The sequence below is a fragment of the Dendropsophus ebraccatus genome, chromosome 6 (genome assembly GCF_027789765.1).
Source record: "Dendropsophus ebraccatus isolate aDenEbr1 chromosome 6, aDenEbr1.pat, whole genome shotgun sequence".
Taxonomy (NCBI): domain Eukaryota; kingdom Metazoa; phylum Chordata; class Amphibia; order Anura; family Hylidae; genus Dendropsophus; species Dendropsophus ebraccatus.
Genome location: NC_091459.1, coordinates 56,051,360 through 56,072,180, shown reverse-complemented (window position 1 = coordinate 56,072,180; position 20,821 = coordinate 56,051,360). Strand labels below are relative to the sequence as shown.

The window sequence follows — 20,821 nt, the reverse complement described above, 5'->3', positions numbered from 1 at the left end:
GTACCGGCACGTCATGGATCACTGTCACTTAAGGACCCATGACGTACCGGTACGTCGGCCCTTTAAACGGGCGCCGCGGCCGTCCGGGTCCCGATCGGGGGAGATAGCCTGGTATAATACATAGCAGGCCATCTCTCCCTGTCGGCATGGAGGGTTGTTAACCCCCCCCATTCACGCCGTTCACGGCGATCAAAGTCCCCACAAGTAATAAATACCTGCTCCGGACCCCTCAGCTAGGTAGCTGAGGGGTCCAGAGCAGGTATTTGTACATTACTCACCTGTCCCGGGGTCCTGATCGGCGTCTTCCGGGTTCCCGGCGTCCTCTTCATCTTGTCGGGACTTCGGCTTCTTCCGTGAGTCCCGATCGGCTTTTTCCGGCTCCAGCGTCGTCTTTTTTCGTATTTTTCCGGCTCCAGCGTCGTCTATTTTCGGATCTTGCGCTCTGCTGCCCCCTAGCGGCTGATAAGTGTAATACACGTATCAGCCACTACAGGGATGTTCAGAATGTAGTAAAAAAAAAAATTTTTTTCCCAATTTTTTTTTTTTCTATTTTCCGCACCCTATCGCCGCTGAGTGTTGATCAGCATCGCACGAAAGTGCGCTGCTAATCAGCAACTCCTCCTTTTTGGCGTAGGGTGTTTTTTTTTTATATCCTACTGCCACGGTCTGCTGATAAGTGCCGAACATAAGTGCGGCATTTATCAGCAACACCATTTTTGGCGTAGGTTTTTTTTGTATACTTACTGTAAAAAACACGTAAAAAAACACTACATTACACCACACTACATTGAATAAAGTTTTACACTACACCACTACATACCCCATATACCAATCCCCATATAAAGATGGCCCCCAGGGTGTTTTCGGTATCGGACGCATACGTTATTATTGCCTCAGACACCGAAACAGCCAGTGAGGATGAATGGGGTGTCCTTTGTTCCTCCATTCATCCTCATCCTCCTCATAATCCAGTGACGTGTCTGGGAGTAGCGTAGCGTACGCTGCCCCCCAGACACGTCTTTTCTGCCAGTACCGTCCCAATAAGAGATGACGGTATGGCGTGAAATTCTACAAACTCTGTGAGAGTACCTCAGGGTACACTTACAGATTTAGGGTACGTGCACACTGCGGAATGGCGAAGGATAACCCTTCATGCATTCCGCAGCTGGCACCCGCCGGCGGACTGATGCAGGGGCGCATCTCCGCCCGTGTCATAGACTCTATCCTATGCATGGGCGGATTCCATCATCCGTCATTCCATCAACACGTTGGACGCAGAGCGGAATCCACCCGTGCATAGAATGGAGTCTACGACACGGACGGAGACGTGCGCCTGCATCAGTCCGCCGGCGGGTGCCAACTGCGGAATGCACAAAGGGTTATCCTTCGCGATTCCGCAGTGTGCACGTACCCTTAGAGTGTATGAAGGAAGGGACACTCAAATCCAGCCCCCAGATGCCCACGCCCCCCCCCCCCCCATCCTCGGAGTTAGTGGGGACATCGTCCGGGAACTGATCTTCCCACTGCTGGATAAAGGTTACCACCTGTACGGGGATAACTTTTATACCAGCACCCCCTCTTCCGGTCCCTCGCTGCCCGAGCTACTGTAGCTTGCGGCACGATCCGAACATATCAGAGGTAGTAATAGAGCCCTAATATTTAGCAGCCATGGAGCGGACCCAGCGCTTCTGGATATGAAGGACCCCGGATCGCACCAGGACAACATTTTCCAGGTGACGTCCCCCACACTGGAGAAAGGGAGACCCCAGAAGAAGTGCAGAGTGTGGGGTAACAGGGGGATCAGGAAGGACAACATTTTCCAGTGTGACACCTGTCCTGATCCCCCCGGCCTCTGCATACTGGATCGCTCCAAGGCGCACCACACGTCACTGGGGTTCTACATTATCTAAATTCTGTCCCTTATTCCTATTTCAGGGGTCACGTTGATCCAGGGATTATTCTGATCGCCATTATGGAGTCGGGAAGGAATTTTTCCCCTGTGATGAGGCTACTGTCGTCTGCCTCACGAGGGGTTTTTGCCTTCCTCTGGATCAACACAGGTTGAGTTTGATGGACACCTGTCATTTCCAACCTTATAAACTAATAATTGCCCTAATACCCCCAAATAAATTAGAATTGTCCCTTTTCCCCAGCTAAATAGGTATGGCCGCCATTCCCATTAGAGGATGCCATGATGCAATTACAAAGCCTCTGTGCGGCCAGGACAGTAGAAACCCCCCACAAGTGACCCCATTCTGGAAACTACACCCTATAAGGAATCTAACAAGTGGGGCAGCGGGTATATGGCCCCCTGGTATTTTTTATTTTCACGGCACATGTTCTACATATGTGCCTGTTACCAGTGGGGTCCATATGCTCACTATACCCCTTGTTAGATTCCTTATGGGGTGTAGTTTCCAGAATTGGGTCACTTGTGGGGGGTTTCTACTGTTCTGGCAGCACAGGAGCTTTGTAATTGCGACATGGCCTCCAACCCCCTTTCCAGCCTCTAAATGGCGCTCTGTCCTTTTGGTGACTTGCCCTGTGCCCATATGGCAAATTATGTCCACATGTGGGGTATTTTCGTACTCAGGGGAAACTACCCTACACGTTTTGTGTTCATTTTCTTTTTTAACCCCTTGTGGAAATGGAAAAAAATCAAGGCTAGACCAACATTTAGTGTAATTTTTTTTTAATTTTTACTCTAAATCATTGATCTTGTCTTGATTTTTTCATTTTCACAAGGGGTTAAAAGATAAAAAAAAACACAATGTGTAGAGCAATTTCCCCTGAGTATGGAAATACCCCACATGTGGACATAAAGCGCCATGCGGGTGCAGGGTAAGCCTCCAAAGGGAAGGTGCGCCATTTGGTTTTTGAAGGCTGGATTTGGATGGAATGGATTTCGAGGGGCCATGTTGCATTCAAAAGGCCCCTGTGTTGCCAAGACAGTTAAACCCCCCACAAGTGACCCTATTATGGAAACTACACCCCTCAAGGAATGTAACAAGGGGTGTAGTCAGCATATGGACCCCACTGGTGACGGGCACAAATGTGGAACAATGTGGCGTGAAAATGAAATATTAAATTTTTTACACTATAATGTTGGTCTAGCCTTGAATTTATCATTTTCACAAGGGGTTAAAAGAGAAAAAAAAACACAAAATGTGTAGAGCAATTTCCCCCCGAGTCTGTTAATACCCCACATGTGGACATAAAGCGCCATGTGGGTGCAGGGCAAGCCTCTGAAGGGAAGGAGCGCCATTTGGATTTTAGAGGTTGGATTTGGCTAGAATGGATGATGAACGCCATGTCGCATTTACAGAGCCCTTGTGCTGCCAAAACACTGTAAACCCCCCACAAGTGACCCCATTCTGGAAACTACACCCCTCAAGGAATCTAACAAGGGGTGCAGTGAGGATATGGACCCCTAGATGACGGGCACATTTGTGCCATGAAAGTGAAAAAATGAAAATTTTCACTTTCACGTCACATTTTTCCACATTTGTGCCCGTCACCAGTGGGGTCCATATGCTCACTGCACCCCTTGTTAGATTCCTTGAGGGGTGTAGTTTCCAGAATGGGGTCACTTGTGGGGGGTTTCCAGTGTCTTGGCAGCACGAGGGCTCTGTAAATGCGACATGGCCCTTGAAATCCATTCCAGTGAAATCCAGCTTCCAAAAGCCAATTGGCGCTCCTTCCCTTTGGAGGCTCGTCCTGCGCCCGCTTGGCACTTTATGTCCACATGTGGGGTATTTCTGTACTCGGGAGAAACTGCGCTACATGTTTTGTGTTTTTTTTTTTCCTTTTATCCCTTTGTGAAAATGAAAAATTGAAGGCTAGAACAACATTTTAGTGTAAAAAATACTTTAGTCTTTTTTCAAGCCATATTGTTTGGAAAATCTGTGAAGCACCTGTGGGGTCCAGATGCTCACCGCACCCCTTGTTACATTCCTTGAGGGGTGTAGTTTTCTAAATGGTGTCCCTTTAGGGGTGTTTTTTAGGTTTTGGCACCCCAGAGCTTCTGCCAACCTGAAGTGGTACAGTCAAAAATGACCAAAAATAACGGAGCCATTGAAATTCACTAGGCGCTCCCTTATATCTGAGGCTTGTGGTTGCGTCAAATAGCGCAATAGGGCCACATATGGGGTATTTCTATAAACTGCAGAAACGGGGCAATCAATATTGGGGTGCATTTCTCTGGTAATAGGTTTATAATTATGAAAAATATTGGATTACAATAAAATCTCTGCACAGAAAATTAAAATTTTCAAATTTCTTACACACTTAGCTTTTATTTCTGTGACTCCCCTAAAGGGTTAAAAAACTTTCTGGATGTGCTTTTGCAGAGTTTAGGGGGTGCAGTTTCTGAAATGGGGTGCTTCGTGGGGCTTTCTAACACACAGTCCCCTCAAATACACTTTAAACCTGAACAGTTCCCTAAAAATATCTGATTTTGAAATTTTACTGAAAATTTGGAAATTTGCTGCTAATGTTTTAAGCTTCCTATTGTCTAAAAAAAATGAAATATAGTTTAATAAATGCCGCCAACATAAAGTAGACATGTTGCTAATGCTATTTAATATATAATTTATGTGGTATAACCATTTTCTGTATAAGCAGAAAAGTTTTAAAGTTGGAAAAATGCATTTTTTCACAATTTTTCACGCTATTTTGGTATCGACTCCAATTTACAAGAAATGTGAAGTACAATATGTCACGAGAAAACAATCTCAGAATCAGCCGGATAGGTAAAAGCATCCCGAAGTTATTAATGAATAAAGTGACACTGGTCAAATTCATAAAATTTGCTCCGGTCCTTAAGGCCATTTCAGGCCCGGTCCTTAAGGGGTTAAAGGGGTAGTGCAGCGTTAAACAAGTATTCCCTAAATAACACACATTACAAAGTGTTTCCCCCCACCCACGCTAGACCCAGAAGTGTAGTGCTCTATACTCACCTGATCCTTGTCGACCCCCGTCCGCCATCTTGTGACAATGATGCTTCCGGGTCTAGCGTGGGTGGGGGGAAACACAGGGAAGGGGGCCATTCACTAACATAACCTACATTACAAAGTTGTATAACTTTGTAATGTGTGTTATTTAGTGAAAAATTGTTTAGCGCCGCACTACCCCTTTAAGAAAATGAAACGCGTTAAGCCCACTCTTGTGGGGGGACAGATGAGGATACATCTTTGTTTTATCTGCCCCTCTTAAAGTTTATTTATCCATATTGCTAGCAGACAGTTGTTTACGGCTTCTGGCGGAGTGCTCACTACAGTACGGGCCCCTATTGTGTGGGAACGGGTACATAGTACATGTCCCTGTGTGATTTCTTATATACAGCAGCCCTTGTATAGCTTCACAGATACCAGTGATATTGCAAAATCTCTGGGAGGTATGACGCTGTGATTGTGATATACATCAGGCCATCTCCATCGACTCCTGGTTACTTGGCTAAAGCAATTGCAGTAAATTACCTTGGGCCGTGTTGAGATTGTGGTTGACATCGGGCCATCTCCATTGATCCCGGGTTATCTGGTTCAAGCAAGTGCAGTGAATTACCATATGTTGTGCTGTGACTAAGAGAATACCATTGACACCTGCCATTTGAATAGGAGTAATTAGGTCACAGTACACACAGGGATTCTTGTCACTACGATTTTGTGTACCTGGTATTTGTTTTCAACACATTTTATCTGTGGTATTATTTGTCATCTGGGAATATAGGATGATTAGAACAAGTGCTGTGTTGTAGCTTTTTTTGACACATTGAAACACACTACGATATACATAATTTAGCGCATCTGGTTGCAGGGACGATTGGATCAAGGGCTGTGTTATAGTGTCCTTTGATACATTTAGACCACACTACTATACACACAATTTAGCGCATCAGGTTGTAGGGATAGACATCCACTATCTCTGTGACACTATTCCTTATCTCTTGGTAGTATACATGTGCGCTCTATGGGGTGTGGATATGTACCATTTATGTCTCACAAGTAGCCCACTTCATGACAATTGCTGTTTATCATTAATAAAGTTTCCAACTGTGTACTTACCTAATGTAGGATTATTGCTTCACTAGTACAAACAGTAATACAGGGCACTTGCTTGAGTGAGATAGTTAGCTCCCCCTCTTATCGCAGGGTCTGAATAGGAGCTAAGGGATAGGTTCCTGGGCCACACTTTTTAGTGCGATCACCCTGCTTAGGGCAGGGTAAGTAAGGGAATGGCAGCTTAGGACAGAAACAGGCCTGATTATCTACATTATACCATCTTACTAACCACCCCTTCCCTCCCTTGGCCACACACGGACTGAGACATATACAACGCTGGGTCAGTGGCGGTCTTTGGCACCAAGCACCCCAAGCGATCGCTTGGGGCCCCCAACATCCAGGGGGGCCCCCACGCCATGCTCTTGTGCTCAAGACCGCTGGACAGGGCCGCTGCCCCGCTCGCTGCTGCCATGTGAACTGTAACTATGAGCACTCGTAATGAGCGCTTATAGATACATGCAGAAGCACTGACAGGGCGGGAGACATTGGCTCCCTTCCTGTCAGTCACTCTTGTGGCCGCAGGAAGGGTTTTCCCTGCGGTCACAAGTGGCAGCTTTGTCCTTGTGGTGCCGGCGCTTCAGTGACATCACTGGAGCATCGACGCTAGGACAAGGGGAGTGCAGCCTCTTGTGATCGTGAAGAGATTGTGAGTGAAGAGAAGAGGAGACGCCTGGACCCAGGTGAGTATAAGTGTTTGTTTTATTGTGTTATATACTATATGGGAGGGTGAGCACACAGGGGTCTGTTTAACTGGGGGATCGCACATCGGGGGTCTATATAAATGGGGGGAGTACACAAGGGGGCTATATAACAGGGGTAACACACAGGGGGGCTATAGACTACTGGGGCTTCACAGAGGGGTCTACATACTACTGGGGGCAGCACACAGGGGGTCTATATACTACTTGGGGCTATATACTACTTGGGGCAGCAGAATGGGGTCTATATACAACTTTGAGAGCACACAGGAGGTCTATATCCAAGTGGGGGAGCACACAGGCGGGCTATATACTACTGGGGGAGCACACCGGGGGGCTTTATACTACTGGTGGGGCACACAGGGGGTCTATATATTACTGGGGGAACATACAGGGGGTCTATATACTACTTGTGAGGCACAGGTGGTCTATATTGAACTGGGGGAGCAAACAGGGGTCTGTATACTACTGGGGCAGCACACAAGAGGTCTATATAATACTGGTGGGGCACACAGGGGGTCTATATACTACTGGGGGAACCACACAGGGGGTTTATATACTACTGGAGGAGCACACAGGGGTCTATATTCAAGTGGGGGAGCACACAGGAGGTCTATATCCAAGTGGGGGAGCACACAGGGGGGCTAAATACCCCTGAGGGAGCACACAGGGGGTCTATATACTACTTGTGAGGCACACAGGTGGTCTATATTGAACTGGGGCAGCACACAGGAGGCTATATACTTCTGGGGGAGCACACGGGGGGCTATATATAACTGGGGGAACACACAGGGGTCTATATACTACTGGGTGAAGCAAACAAGGGGTATATACTACTGGGGGCAGGACACAAGGGGTATATACTATTGGGGGCAGCACACAAGGAGTATATATCACTGGCGGTAGCGCACAAGGGGTATATACTACTGGGGGCAACACACAGCGGTCTATTGTTTTGGAACGAGTGTCGAGGGGGGGGGGGGGCCCCAGACATAACTTCGCTTGGGGCCCCAGAAATGCCAAGACCGCCCCTGCGCTGGGTCTCCCGAGTGTAGGTATAATACTCCTCTTGCGTTGACTACTAATAGCTGGCAATTTGGTTTTGATATCAGTGATCGTCTGGATGATGATCTTGTAATCTTTCCATATACTTACAGTATATGTACTTGCCTAGGTAAGGTATTTTATACGTAATCAAAATAAAAAGTTAAGTTTTAGTTTTATTCTGTGATCCTCTTATTGTTTACGCTAGACTACCATCATTTTCAGTGATTCTATTTTGGCACTGGAATCAGTCAAAGCAAGTAATAAATGTATACAGTATGTTACAAAAATTCTGATTATATTCTCTCTGTTTTTCTTTTTTTTTCAAATCTAATCAGTTTACCAAAAATTATGAAAATAAAATTTTCATAATAATTTGACTTCATTTCACTGGAATCTCCTGATGTTTTATTAAATTTCTCCAGAAGAACGTATTGCTACATTAAAATTTCAACTGACAACACGGTTATTTCATTCCCTTTTGTTCCTTTTTGAAGCTATATATGAAAATACGAGCAAGGAACTAAATGTAACATAAAAAAAAAAAAGCCTTAGCGGAATGTAGAGTTAATGTCTGTCACCGTGTTTTGTCTAGAGACCTCCTTGCACATTTTCTGGAATCTTTTTTTTATGCTTGATAATCATAGCCCATTATGAAGACTCAAGTTATAAACATTTCTAACACATATTCAGCAGATGTGAGTCTTTTTATGCCTGCTCATTAGATTTGCAAATGAATCCATGGATTACCCAAATTCATGGTTTCCATGGGTATGGTAATAAGGCTTTTTCTTCTTTTCTTCTGTGAAGCTAAATACTTCGAGCACTGTATTTTTCAATATGTCACAGTAAGTGGAATAATTGATTTCATTCATACAGAACTAGAGCATGGAAGAAGTGTACATTACCCAAAATGGTGATGTCTAACACATACGTTATAAATGAATACTGATACATTATCATAAAATATGAAATACACTTCCAATTTAACATTATTTTACAGTCAAATAAACATAGATGTCTCATAGTGCCTTAATAAATATATTTGCAAAAAATATACTGTTAAGCCTTAACATTAAAACCTAATATTGTGCAGGTTCCTCTAGTGCCAACAAAATAGGCCTGACCCATCAAGTCATGACCTACACCAGACCTCTGAAGGTGTGCCTAGCACCAAGACAATAGCAGCAGATCCTTTAAAAGGATTTAACATTATTTATTGGTAATGATATTGACCATTTAACCCCTTCCCGATAGTGGACGTAAATGTATGCCATGGAAGTCTGTGCCTGAACGACACATGGCATACCTCAGGCAGACTCAATGCTATGGAATGGAATCAATGCTGGACTGTGGAAAAAAATGTAAACAAAAAAAAAAAAAAAAAGGTTTTAAAAATATGAAATAGCCCCTCCCCCAATAAAAGTTAAAACTTACCCCATTTTTACCATTTTACAAATAAAACACGAAAAATAAATAAAAATAAACATATTATGTATCGTAGCGTGTGCTATTGTCCGATCTATTAAGCTATAACAATACTATTCCCCTATAGTGAACAGCGTAAACAAAATGAGGAAAAAAGTGCCAGGATTGCAGATTTTTTGTCATGTTTTTTATTAGGAGAAAAAAATATAAAAAATAATAAAACACTATTAAGAACTAGAGATTGTGATAAAAAAATTAACCCTCAACCAGCCCTGTAGGTGATAAAATCAAAGCACTATGATTCTTAGAAGGTGAGGAGGAAAAAGCAAAAACGTTATAAATTAAAATTTGCCTGGTCCTTATGGCCAAAATACACTGTGTCCTTAAAGGGTTAAAGAACAGAAAACAGCAAATGTGGGGAAAAATGAATGAAAACCACATGATGCTCTTGGAATTTTTATTTTAATCAGTGCTTTAAAAAAATCTGAAGATGTGTGAATTAGTCCTGATATTGTATTTTTACTTTAAGGTAAAGAAGCTGCTGTCTTGCTCCAGAGCTTAAACAAACTGAACACGCCTGAGGAAAAGCTGGAAGCCTTGACAAAGAAGTATGGAGAACTGGTTGGTATTGCATGAATTTGTAATTTGTATTGCAATGCAACTCTTGTGTTCTTTTGTTAATATGGGCAATAAAATAATTAAGACATGATTTACTCCACCAAATGTATATGTAATGATTGCAAATCCACATTTGTGATTCTAAAATTGTGAATCGCAGAGACCTTTTCCTAAATGAATTGCATATGAGATAAGAAAAGCACTGGCTGTTATACACTTGCATACTGGCCAGAGTTATGTTTTTTAATAATCATTGGTTTTATATGGGAAATTATCCTTATGGCTGTTGTATCTAATTCAGGATTTAAAAAAAAACTGGTAACTATTGATGTAAATTGGTATTAGCAGGGACTAATATTCCAGCCATATTTTTGTTAATTCTGACACTAAAATACAATATTATTTCCAGGATCTGGATTCCTTTCATGAAGAGTAACATTATATAGTAGACATAAGCACATAAGAGCTACTAAAGCTACTTTTATTGATGTCGTGTATTTATTCCAAGCATTCTTTTAAAGTGTCCCTGTCAATTAGAAAAACACTTGACTTGTCAGACACACATCAAAAGTTCTGATCGCCGAATAGCTCCTTATTACAGAAAAATCTCTTTGAGAAGACCACCCGAAAATTGCTCAAAGCAAAGTTACTATGCATAATGTACGGTGGAGTGAAATAAGGTCTGGATAAGAGGGTGGCTTTTGGTTTCTGTGGAAATACATTAGAACAGGGATGTCAAACCCAGGCCCTCCAGCTGTTGCAAAACTACAACTCCCATCATGCCTGGACAGCCAAGGCTTTAGCTTTGGCTGTCCAGGCATGATGGGAATTGTAGTTTTGCAACAGCTGGAGGGCCTGAGTTTGACACCCCTGCGTTAGAACCTCTCCAAACGTAAATATATAATTTTTTTGTTGTTATATTAACTAACTGCAAACAAGCTTGTGTCATACAAGACATCAAAATGCTGGGTATTCTTGGGATTTTATAACTCATAGTGCTCAGGTTTCTGTTAGTAATTGTAAAAAAAGGTTAGAGTACCTGTCATTGATATGTAATCAGGCATAGAATGTAGAAAAGTCCCACAGCATCCATGGTACAATCAATGAAGATTTATTCTCATGATCCAATACAGAAATGGGACGTTTCAACCCTATGCGTCTTTATCAAGTATAGGGTCTTAGGGGTCAAAATGTCACATTTCTATACCAGATCATGTCAATAAATCTCCATTGATTATACCACAATTGTTGTAGGACTTTTCTAGTTTCTATGTTGAGTGCTTATATCTGGGATTGTGGGGCTTCCAGCGTGTATCCATCCACTACGAAGGCCATATTGGACCAAGTTTCCTGATGTTGTAAGACTTTCTTTTGGTATGTCATCAGGCATGTCAAAAGTTATTGATCACAGAGGGTCTCACTGGTGAGATCCGCTGTGATCAGGAGATATAGCTGGGGAGAGAGCACAGTAGCAGCATAATCTACTCCCAATAGAGATGAGCGAACCTCGAGCATGCTCGAGTCGATCCGAACCTGAACTTTCGGCATTTGATTAGCGGTGGATATAGTGGATATAGTCATTGGCTGTATCCATGTTTTTCAGACAACCTTAGAGCTTTATCCAAGTTCAGCAGCCCCCGCTAATCAAATACCGGTTCGGGTTCGGATCGACTCGAACCCGAACCCGGTTCGCTCATCTCCCAACTATCTGCTCATAGACTTACATTGTCATTAATAATAATAATAATAATAATAATAATATTTATTTGTATAGCGCCAACAGATTCCGCAGCGCTTATTTAAATATATATAAATACGTTACAGGTTATATATTAAATTATACAATGAATAAATTACAACAACAAATTAGAGACCTGCTCTCAAGAGCTTACAGGCTAGGATGACTGGGAGTAACACGAGAGGCAACAAGTGCTTTATTTGTCAATGTTCCAGTCATTGTACATGGATTCTCTAAGTGCCTATAGGCGGCTGGGCAAGCCAGTCACAAGCCATTTTCTAAGCTCAGATGACAAGGACAGTGTACCTAGCACCGAAGAAGTTATAGAGAGGATGGAGAAGGGATAGCAAAGGGAGACAAGATTACGAAATGTTATAAGCACGCCTGAAGAGATGGGTCTTTAGGGCACGCTTAAAACTGGGGATGTTGGAAATAAGTCTGAGGTCTTTGGGTAAAGAGTTCCAGAGAACTGGTGCAGCACGAGAGAAGTCTTGGAGGCGGGAATGAGAAGTTCGGATTAAAGAAGAGGTTAGTGTGAGGTCATTTGCAGAGCGCAGAGCACGGGAAGGATAGTAGGTGGAGATGAGGGAGGAGATGTATGGAGGGGCAGAGTTGTGGAGAGCTTTATGGGTGAGGGTGAGGAGTTTGAACTGTGTTCTATATTTAATGGGTAACCAGTGCAGTGACTGGCACAGAAAGGAGACGTCGGTATAGCGGCTGGAGAGGAAGATGAGCCTGGCTGCTGCGTTCAGGATAGACTGGAGAGGGGAGAGCTTAGAGAAAGGAAGACCGATTAGTAGGGAGTTACAGTAGTCAAGACGGGAATGGATCAAGGCGACAGTCAGAGTCTGAGCAGTGTCAGTGGTGAGAAATGGACGGATTCTGGAGATGTTTTTGAGATGTAGATGACAGGAGCGTGTAAGAGCTTGGATGTAGGGGGTGAAGGATAGGTCAGAGTCTAGCATGACCCCCAGACATCGAGCCTGATGCACAGGAGTTATGCTAGTACCACAGACTGAGAGGGAAATGTCGGGTTTAGGTTTGTTAGAGGGAGGAAATACAAGAAGTTCAGTTTTAGAGAGATTAAGTTTGAGGAACAGAGAGGTCATAGTGTTAGAGAGAGCGGATAGGCAGTCACTAGTATTTTGCAGGAAGGCAGGGGAGATGTCGTGGGAAGAGGTGTATAACTGGGTATCATCAGCATAAAGATGGTATTGGAAACCAAACCTGCTGATGGTCTGTCCGATGGGGGCTGTATAGAGGGAGAAGAGGAGGGGACCCAGGACTGATCCCTGGGGAACCCCAACAGAGAGAGGTAAGGGAGAAGAAGTAGAGCCCGAGAAGGATACACTGAAGGAGCGGTCAGAGAGGTAGGAAGAGAACCAGGAGAGAACAGAGTCCTTAAGACCAAGAGAGCTGAGCATGGAGAGGAGAAGCTGGTGGTCCACAGTGTCAAATGCTGCTGAGAGATCCAGGAGAATCAGCAAGGAGTAGTTTCCTTGTGACTTGGCCTTCAGCAGATCGTTTGACACCTTGGTGAGAGCAGTTTCGGTGGAGTGAAGGGGTCGGAAGCCGGACTGTAGAGGGTCAAGAAGAGAGTTATCAGAGAGATAGCGAGTAAGGCGAGAGTAGACAAGACGTTCCAGGAGCTTAGAGATGAAGGGGAGATTGCCATTGTCATTACAAAGATATGGCTGATGAGTGGTTCGTGCTGTTGCCGCTCTCCTTCCCTGGCTGTATCTCCTGATCACAGCAGGTCTGAGCAGTGACACCCACTGTGATCAATAACTAAAGCAAATCTGTATCAGCTGTCAACCACCCCAAACTGCTGATACCGCTTTCTACCTCAGGATCTGACATGAAGCGATGGAGGCTAGAAAACAGTACTGTAGGTTTGGGGTGGGTTATGGCTGCTACAGATTTGCTTTAATACTTATAACTTCACTGCCTCCCTCCTCCTCTGCTGCTCTGAGGTTTTGCTCCCCACTGTGCACACTTCCCGGTCTCAGTGGCAGGGACTGACACCATCAGAACAATGTTGCCAGGGCAGCTAGAATAGTAAGTAAAGCCTTTTTCTTAACAGCAGCCCGTATTAACCCTTTAAAGGGTATCTACAATGCCTCTATAGATTACTGTATATGTGTACTAGATGTAGTAGGATTGTCTCTAAGGGACACATTTTGGGACTTTTCGTTTTTTGGAGTGTGGGTTTAGCTTGGTGTGATGTTGGCTTCACTAAAACACTGAGTGGGCTGCAGCTGCATCCCCCTCTTCCATGTCTTCCATTTACTGTTTGACTCTAAACATATATATTTTTGAGACCATAAAGCTTTCTGAACATTTAGGCTTTTTTCTTACTTTTGGAACATGCCGGGGAAAGACGTCCGTTTCTTTATAATCATGACCACAATTAATGATTATGAACATTATCTGCGGCCGTGATTATAACAGGATGGCCACCTTTCCCCGCTATGTTCCCATAGTGGGAAGATAGCCTTACAGAGAACATGCACACTGGTTACACATGTTCACACTGTTGAAATGATGGCTGGTTTTTATTAGATGACCGTACAACGGTCTAGACGGCCGTACAAAAATGTCCATCATTTCGACGATGTATAACCATAGCCTTATGTGTTCAACTAAATTATAACAATATAAAGTGCCATCAATCAAAGTTGTTATTTTGTCCATATAATATGCTATTTGTGCTTTTGTATCTGTGTAGCTTGAGGAGCATCGTATGGAGCAAAAGCAGATGAAGCAGATGCAAAAACGCCAAGTCCAACTTATAAAAGAAAAAGACCTGCTACAAAGTGAGCATAGCAAAGCCATTCTTGCTCGAAGCAAACTTGAGAGTCTGTGTCGGGAGCTGCAGAGGCACAACAAAACACTAAAGGTATAGACTATTATTGCCTATTATATAAATACCACGGATAACATATGAAACAATTGTGCAGAGGGCACTGTGTCAGACTTTAAATAGAAGTAAATTACAAATCTATATAACTTTCTGACACCAGTTGATTTAAAAGAAGAAAAAGTTTCTCCGGAGTTCCCCTTGACTTGCCATCAGACCAATAGAAGCCAACCTTCATGGTGCTTTTTTTAATTCTAATATTGGGCTTAGCAGGAGGCTTAAAGCAACTCTGTACCCACAATCTGACAAACCGCCCCCCCCCCCCCCAAACCACTTGTACCTTCAGATAGCTGCTTTTAATCCAAGATCTTTCATGCGGTCCGTTTGGCAGGTGATGCAGTTATTGTCATAAAAAAATTATTTTAAGATTGCAGCTCCGTGCCCTATGGGCGTATCTGTGCCCTAACTTTGCACCACCCCCTCCGTCCCTCCTCCCCGCCCTCTTCATCATTAGGAATGCCACTGGAACATTTACTTCTGTTTGAACATTGAACAGGTCCTTAATGATCCAGCCCATGTGCTGTGGTAACACAGGTGAGGAATAGGAAGCAATCTGCCTGGAGCATTCCTAATCATGAGGAGGGCAGGGAGGAGGGGTGCAAAGTTAGGGCACAGAGCTGCAATTTTAAAATTAATTTTTTATGTCAATAACTGCATCACCCGCCGAACGGACCACAGGACAGATCTTGGAGGAAAAGCAGCTATCCGAAGGTACAGTACAAGTGGTTTGGGGGGTCAGATTGTAGGTACAGAGTCAATTTAATTTACTGCATCCATAAACCTTGTTGCCCTGGGCTGAGAAAGATAGCTAAAATAATTTGAATATCTTACACAAACAAAGTTACAAGCGTTCTGTATAGAAAGAGAACATCTAAACATCTTAACTTTAGAGCACTGATTCATGCAGGTAGTCTGTGATGTGTTAGATGAGGGGGGCTACAGGAGTATACTGACAAAGAACAAAGAAAAGTAGATGATGAGTATACTGACAAAGAAGAAAGAAAAGTAAAGTGTAATGTAAACAAATCATAAATAAAATGTTTAATGGTTCACAACAGGCCATTAAACTATATGACCAAAAAGCAGTTAGGAAATGTAATGCAACTTTTAATAAATGATAAGTGAACAATCAGCAATAACACATAGCGTTAAGAAAGCTAAGTGAAATTCTGTTAAGGCTTATTCACCCAAAGCAAGGTGTAGGTTTGGCAGTCAGTTTATGATAGCCCCTAAAAGTGTTTCAAGGGGTGATAATGAGTAGTGATGAGCAAAAGGGTATGTCCACCTGTCCACGCTCCCCCCGTGTTCTCCTATGGATCTCTGGTGTCTCTAGCCCCCTCCAGCCTGCTCACCCACTCACTGACTGTGACAGGACAGCACCACGGCCAGTAATTGGCTGAAGAGTGACAGCCTACTCAGCCAATCACTTGCCATGACACTATCTCAGTCAGTGATCAAGAGGAGAGTGACAGCCTGCTAAGCCAATCATTGGCCATGGCACTGTCTCAACTCATTGATTGGTTGAGCAGACTGGATGCAGCTGCCAGGGACACTGGAGATCGAAGAAGGAGGACACCAGACAGGTAAGTAAGATAAGCAAACAGCTAAACTAAACTAAAACAACTAAATGCCTGCAATCGTTTAGCTGTTTAAGTGCAGTTTGTCTTAGGTTAGGCTCGAACAAACCCAAACTTTGCTTCAATTACGTCTGTATTTTTCATAAAATGGACGCGATTTGTCGACAAAATTCAACTAAAAAAAGGCTGTGAAACAGCAAAAAAGAGAAAAACATTGTGGAAACTTAACCCTATACTTACCTCTCCAGTCCTCCTATCTGTTCTGAGTGTTCCCCGCTCACTGCAGCTGCCACTGGCACTCTAAAGTGATGGGCCACTCATTGGCCGAGATGGGACAGCGGCCTGAGTGGCCCGTCACTTTACAAATGGCTTCAGAAGCCTCAGCAGCAGCTGCGATCAGTGGGGGGAAAGCCAGCGGACAGTTGTCCTGTCACCCTGTTACCCTGTCATCAGCCGTCAGCATCACATCATTATTACACGGAGGCTGATGATTTTTAAGCATGTTGGAAGACAATGATCGGCCAATGATCGACTTTATTACACGGAGTGATATCTGCCCAGATCGGCCTGTTTTAGCAGATAATCACTTCATGTAATAGGGCTACAAGAACTGATATAAGTTCTGTACATGTTTTTGACACATATTTGCAAGCAAGTAAATTAAAGGAGAAGTCCGGCAAGGGGAAAAAAAAGTCATTCTGGGCAGTGTGGGGGAGAACATAATAAAGAAGGTATATTTACCTGTCCCGGTGCCCATGCAGCGCCACATCCCGCTACTGGACTCCGGCCGGCATTCTTCATATCTCCCCTCCTGCTATGTCACAACCCAGCTGATTGATACCCCACTCAGCCAGTCAGTGACTAACGCAGGACACTGCTGTAGTCACTGATTGGCTGAGAGGGCTAAATCACACCCTTTGGTGGGTTTCAGCTGGGTCGTGATGTACCCCAAAAGCCAGGAGAACGTTACATCCGGCAGGGTACGGGAACCCAGTAATGCGGCGCAGCGGCGGCACGAGGTCCAGTAAGCATACTATATTATGTTCCCCCACCCCCTGTCTGAAATGATTTTTCCCCCCACGCCAGACTTATTCTTTAAGTAAATGTTGATGTTTAAAGGGTAAAACAACATTCTAATGACCAAATGTAAATATTTAGTAACATACAGTACAAGAATACCCAATCAAATGTAATTATCTTCCCGTTAGTTGTATCACTTGTAAATGTCGCTTTTAGGAGGAGACCCTTCAACGAGTTAGAGAAGATGAAGAAAAACGGAAAGAAATCACTAACCATTTCCAGATGACACTGACAGATATCCAGAGTCAGATAGAGCAACAGAGTGAGAGAAATACAACACTGTGCCAGGAGAATGCCGAGCTGGCAGAGAAACTCAAGAGCATTGTTGGACAATATGAAGTCAGAGAAGAGGTAAGGTGGAACAGCTGCCCTAGCTGTCAATCTTCCTTAGAAAACAAGCAAACCTGTAAAGGGAGCCAATAAAATGCTTTATAGTCCTCATAGAGTTGTATATTGATATTGCTGGATTTATGACCATAACAGGTGCACTATATAATTATGCCGTACACTGTTCGTTTTATAATAGATATAAATGACTTCCATATGAAGAATATTAACTGAATGGGACTGGCTCACCTAATCTAGTCCACAACTGATATATCACAGGATTGTTAAGCCATTCTTTATGTATAGTACCCTATGGATGTCATTGGCTAGCCATTACCTTTATTTATTGCATTTGACAAATACTCTTTACATATGGAAATAATCTAGGATTCAGATTATTGCTGGCCATGACTGTAAATCCAAAGAGATTTTGATGGACTACTATTGGATAGTGATAGACATATATAGCTACTGTATGTTTCTACTAACTTGTGCTTTTATATTTGAACATTCAATAAATATCTTCTTGCAGTAAAGTCCTCTGTGATACTGATTACAAGAGATGAGAAAACCGAATCTTCTAAACCAATATTCATTCCAATCGTTGCAAAAACTTTGGTTCGGTATGAAAATCTGCTATAACAATGGAGTGCGATAGACTTTAATAGTAATCAATATCACAGCAGATTTTACAGCAAAACTTACAGCGAGAAAATCCTCTGCAGTATATGGTGCATGTGAAGGTAAAAGGAACATGTAAATATATGTATATCCAATTAAATAATTTAATCAATAACCAATAATCAGCTTGGCGTTACCCATTGGGGAGGTGTCCCAACACAGTCTGGATAGTGTCTGACAGTATAAAGACACCCCCCCCCCCCAAATTGGTAACGCCCAGTTGCTATTAAGTCATACACTTCTAATAAGAATAACAAAGGAACAGCACAATACAGAACTATTCAGATCCAGAATTGTTATTTCATGGACATTTCATGAATTTTCTTAAAAATAGAAACCAAGAGTTGTGACAGGTGCTTTTCAAAGAGTTTAGTGAGAAAACAACATCCCTAGTATAGACCTTAATTGTGTGGAGGGGCGACCAAAACAGTATTTTCCTGAAAGATGTTGAATATGTTAATAGTCCTGACCTGGTGACTTTGTGCGTTCTTTCAGCACCTGGATCAGATATTTAGACAGAGGGAGCTGCAGCAGAAGTTGGTGGATGCCAGGCTGGAGCAGGCTCAAGAGCTGATGAAACAAGCTGAGGAAAAACATAAGCGGGAGAAAGATTTTGTAAGTCTTGTCAATGTTTTACTATTACTTACAGAGATTAGAAGGTTTGGATAACTCATTTCTATACACCTTATTAGGGAATTCTGAGGGGTCTCCTGTATAGGATCTCTTGGCCACAGTGAAGAGCAGTCACACAGAATGACCCTGGAGGGCCTGCCCTGTGCTGCATTACACAGATAATTCATTAAAACCTTTAGGACCGGGTTTATTTTTCTTTTTGTGTTTTCATTTTTTCCTCCACCTGTTTAAAAGGCCACAGCGCTTGCATTTTTTTCACCTTTCAAAGTTTTATTAGGGGAGGGGATTTTTTATTAATAAAAACCCTTTTTTTACAGTATACTTTAACTTTTTGGTCCTGTGGGACTTTTATTATTACTGCTGTGATCTCCCATAGAAATCACTGCAGTATACTTAATACCTAATCTAATCGATCATTGCTGTATTACTCCGCAGACCAGATACATCGTTTGCCGAGCCGGGATCAGCGTCAGTGCCCCGGTCAGGTAAGGAGAAGGGATCTCCCCTCTGTGATCGCATCTCAGGGCGGGGATCCCCCCACTAGACACCAGGGATAGAAGGAAATAATTCATTTAAATTCAGCTGTCAGTTTTGACAGCTGCATTTAAATGTATAATTAGCAGCAGCGGCAATCGGACTGCGCCCGTTCATAGCTGCTGTCCCGGGATAAAGATAGCAACCAGGATTGCGGTGGTTATGAGAGGGGTCACCTCGTTTGGAACTTTTGGAAAGGTTGGAAAGCTGGCAGCCACACAAAAAAATGGTTTTCTCACCTGTCCATGCCGGTGTCCTCCTCCAAGTCTCCACCTCCAGCCCATCCAGCATATCACTGACAGGACAGCACACTCGCCAGTTATTGGCTGAGCGGGCTGACAGCCTGCTTAGCCAATCTCTGGCCGCAGTTCAGTTCCATCTCAGTCAGTGATTGGCTGAATAGGATTTTGTGGGGGCTGAAGAAGGACAACGGAAAGCGTGGCCACGTAAGTATACATGAGCAATTTTTATGAACTGCACTAAAACAGCTAAACACCTGCAATCCATTAGATGTTTTCATTTGCTTAGTTTAAGGTTTGGTTTGGATGAACCCACACTTTTGGCGCAAGTTTGGCGTACATGCCGTACCGAACTTTTGAAAAGTTTGCTCATTTTTCCTAATACCATGTTTCCTCCTAGATTACAACCAGGGGATCCCAGTAGGCAGACCCGAATCCTGTGCTCCTGGCTAAAATATTAATATACTCCATATCCTCATAGAGAACTCATTTACATTCAATGCGGTTCATAAAGCACTCAGGTTATGGCCACTGAGTATCCAATGCGATAGCACCAACCAGGCCAGGGGTCTTTCTCTCTAGGAGTCCTGTACCAGCTGCTTGATTTAACTGTTTAGTATGAAAAGACTTAATCAAGTCTATTAAAGAACCATAGGGAATGGCGTGATATAAAGTATTATTCCCCATTGACGGTACATTACATGCTTGTAAATTGATTTGGAGAATGACCAACAACAAACCAGGGAGATCTATCTGTGAGATCATGTTGTATTGTGTGGCTATATTATTCATACAGGATAGATGCTATAACCACCTCATGATATATTTTACAATTTTAACACTTCCAATTTTTCTCCCTGTAATGGGGCAATTATAAGGGTTTTTGCCTTTTTCTTGATCACCACAGTAGGGTTTCTGTAGGTTGAACCTGATGGGCTCTTGTCTTTTTATTAACTATATGTAACTATATGTAACACAAACCCTTCATGTGTATGACAAGTTTATTGTAGAATAAAATAAGTGTGTTATTTCTATTTAGTAATTGAAGATAGCAACACTAGCAGCTCAAGATCATCATATTTTTATCCAGCTAGACACATCCCTCCGGCATTGCCATCTGTCTATACCAGCTATCCATATACTCTTCCTAAACAATTTGATTAAGGAGGCAGCTGTTCCACTTTCCTGTCTTTCTCTATTACTTGGCAGCTGCAGCTTCTATTTATTATTGCTTCGTTTTACAAT

General features: G+C 43.1%; 1 protein-coding gene across 1 annotated transcript in view; it reads left to right on the top strand.

Annotated features, from left to right (window-relative positions):
- The window catches only part of TXLNB (taxilin beta), a 63,399-nt gene that overhangs the window by 24,773 nt on the left and 17,805 nt on the right, over nucleotides 1–20,821 (top strand). Inside the window, exons 3-6 of the mRNA XM_069973751.1 lie at nucleotides 9,759–9,850; nucleotides 14,314–14,484; nucleotides 17,319–17,513; nucleotides 18,666–18,785. Coding sequence (XP_069829852.1) covers nucleotides 9,759–9,850; nucleotides 14,314–14,484; nucleotides 17,319–17,513; nucleotides 18,666–18,785 — 578 coding nt within the window. The remainder of the gene's footprint in view (nucleotides 1–9,758; nucleotides 9,851–14,313; nucleotides 14,485–17,318; nucleotides 17,514–18,665; nucleotides 18,786–20,821) is intronic.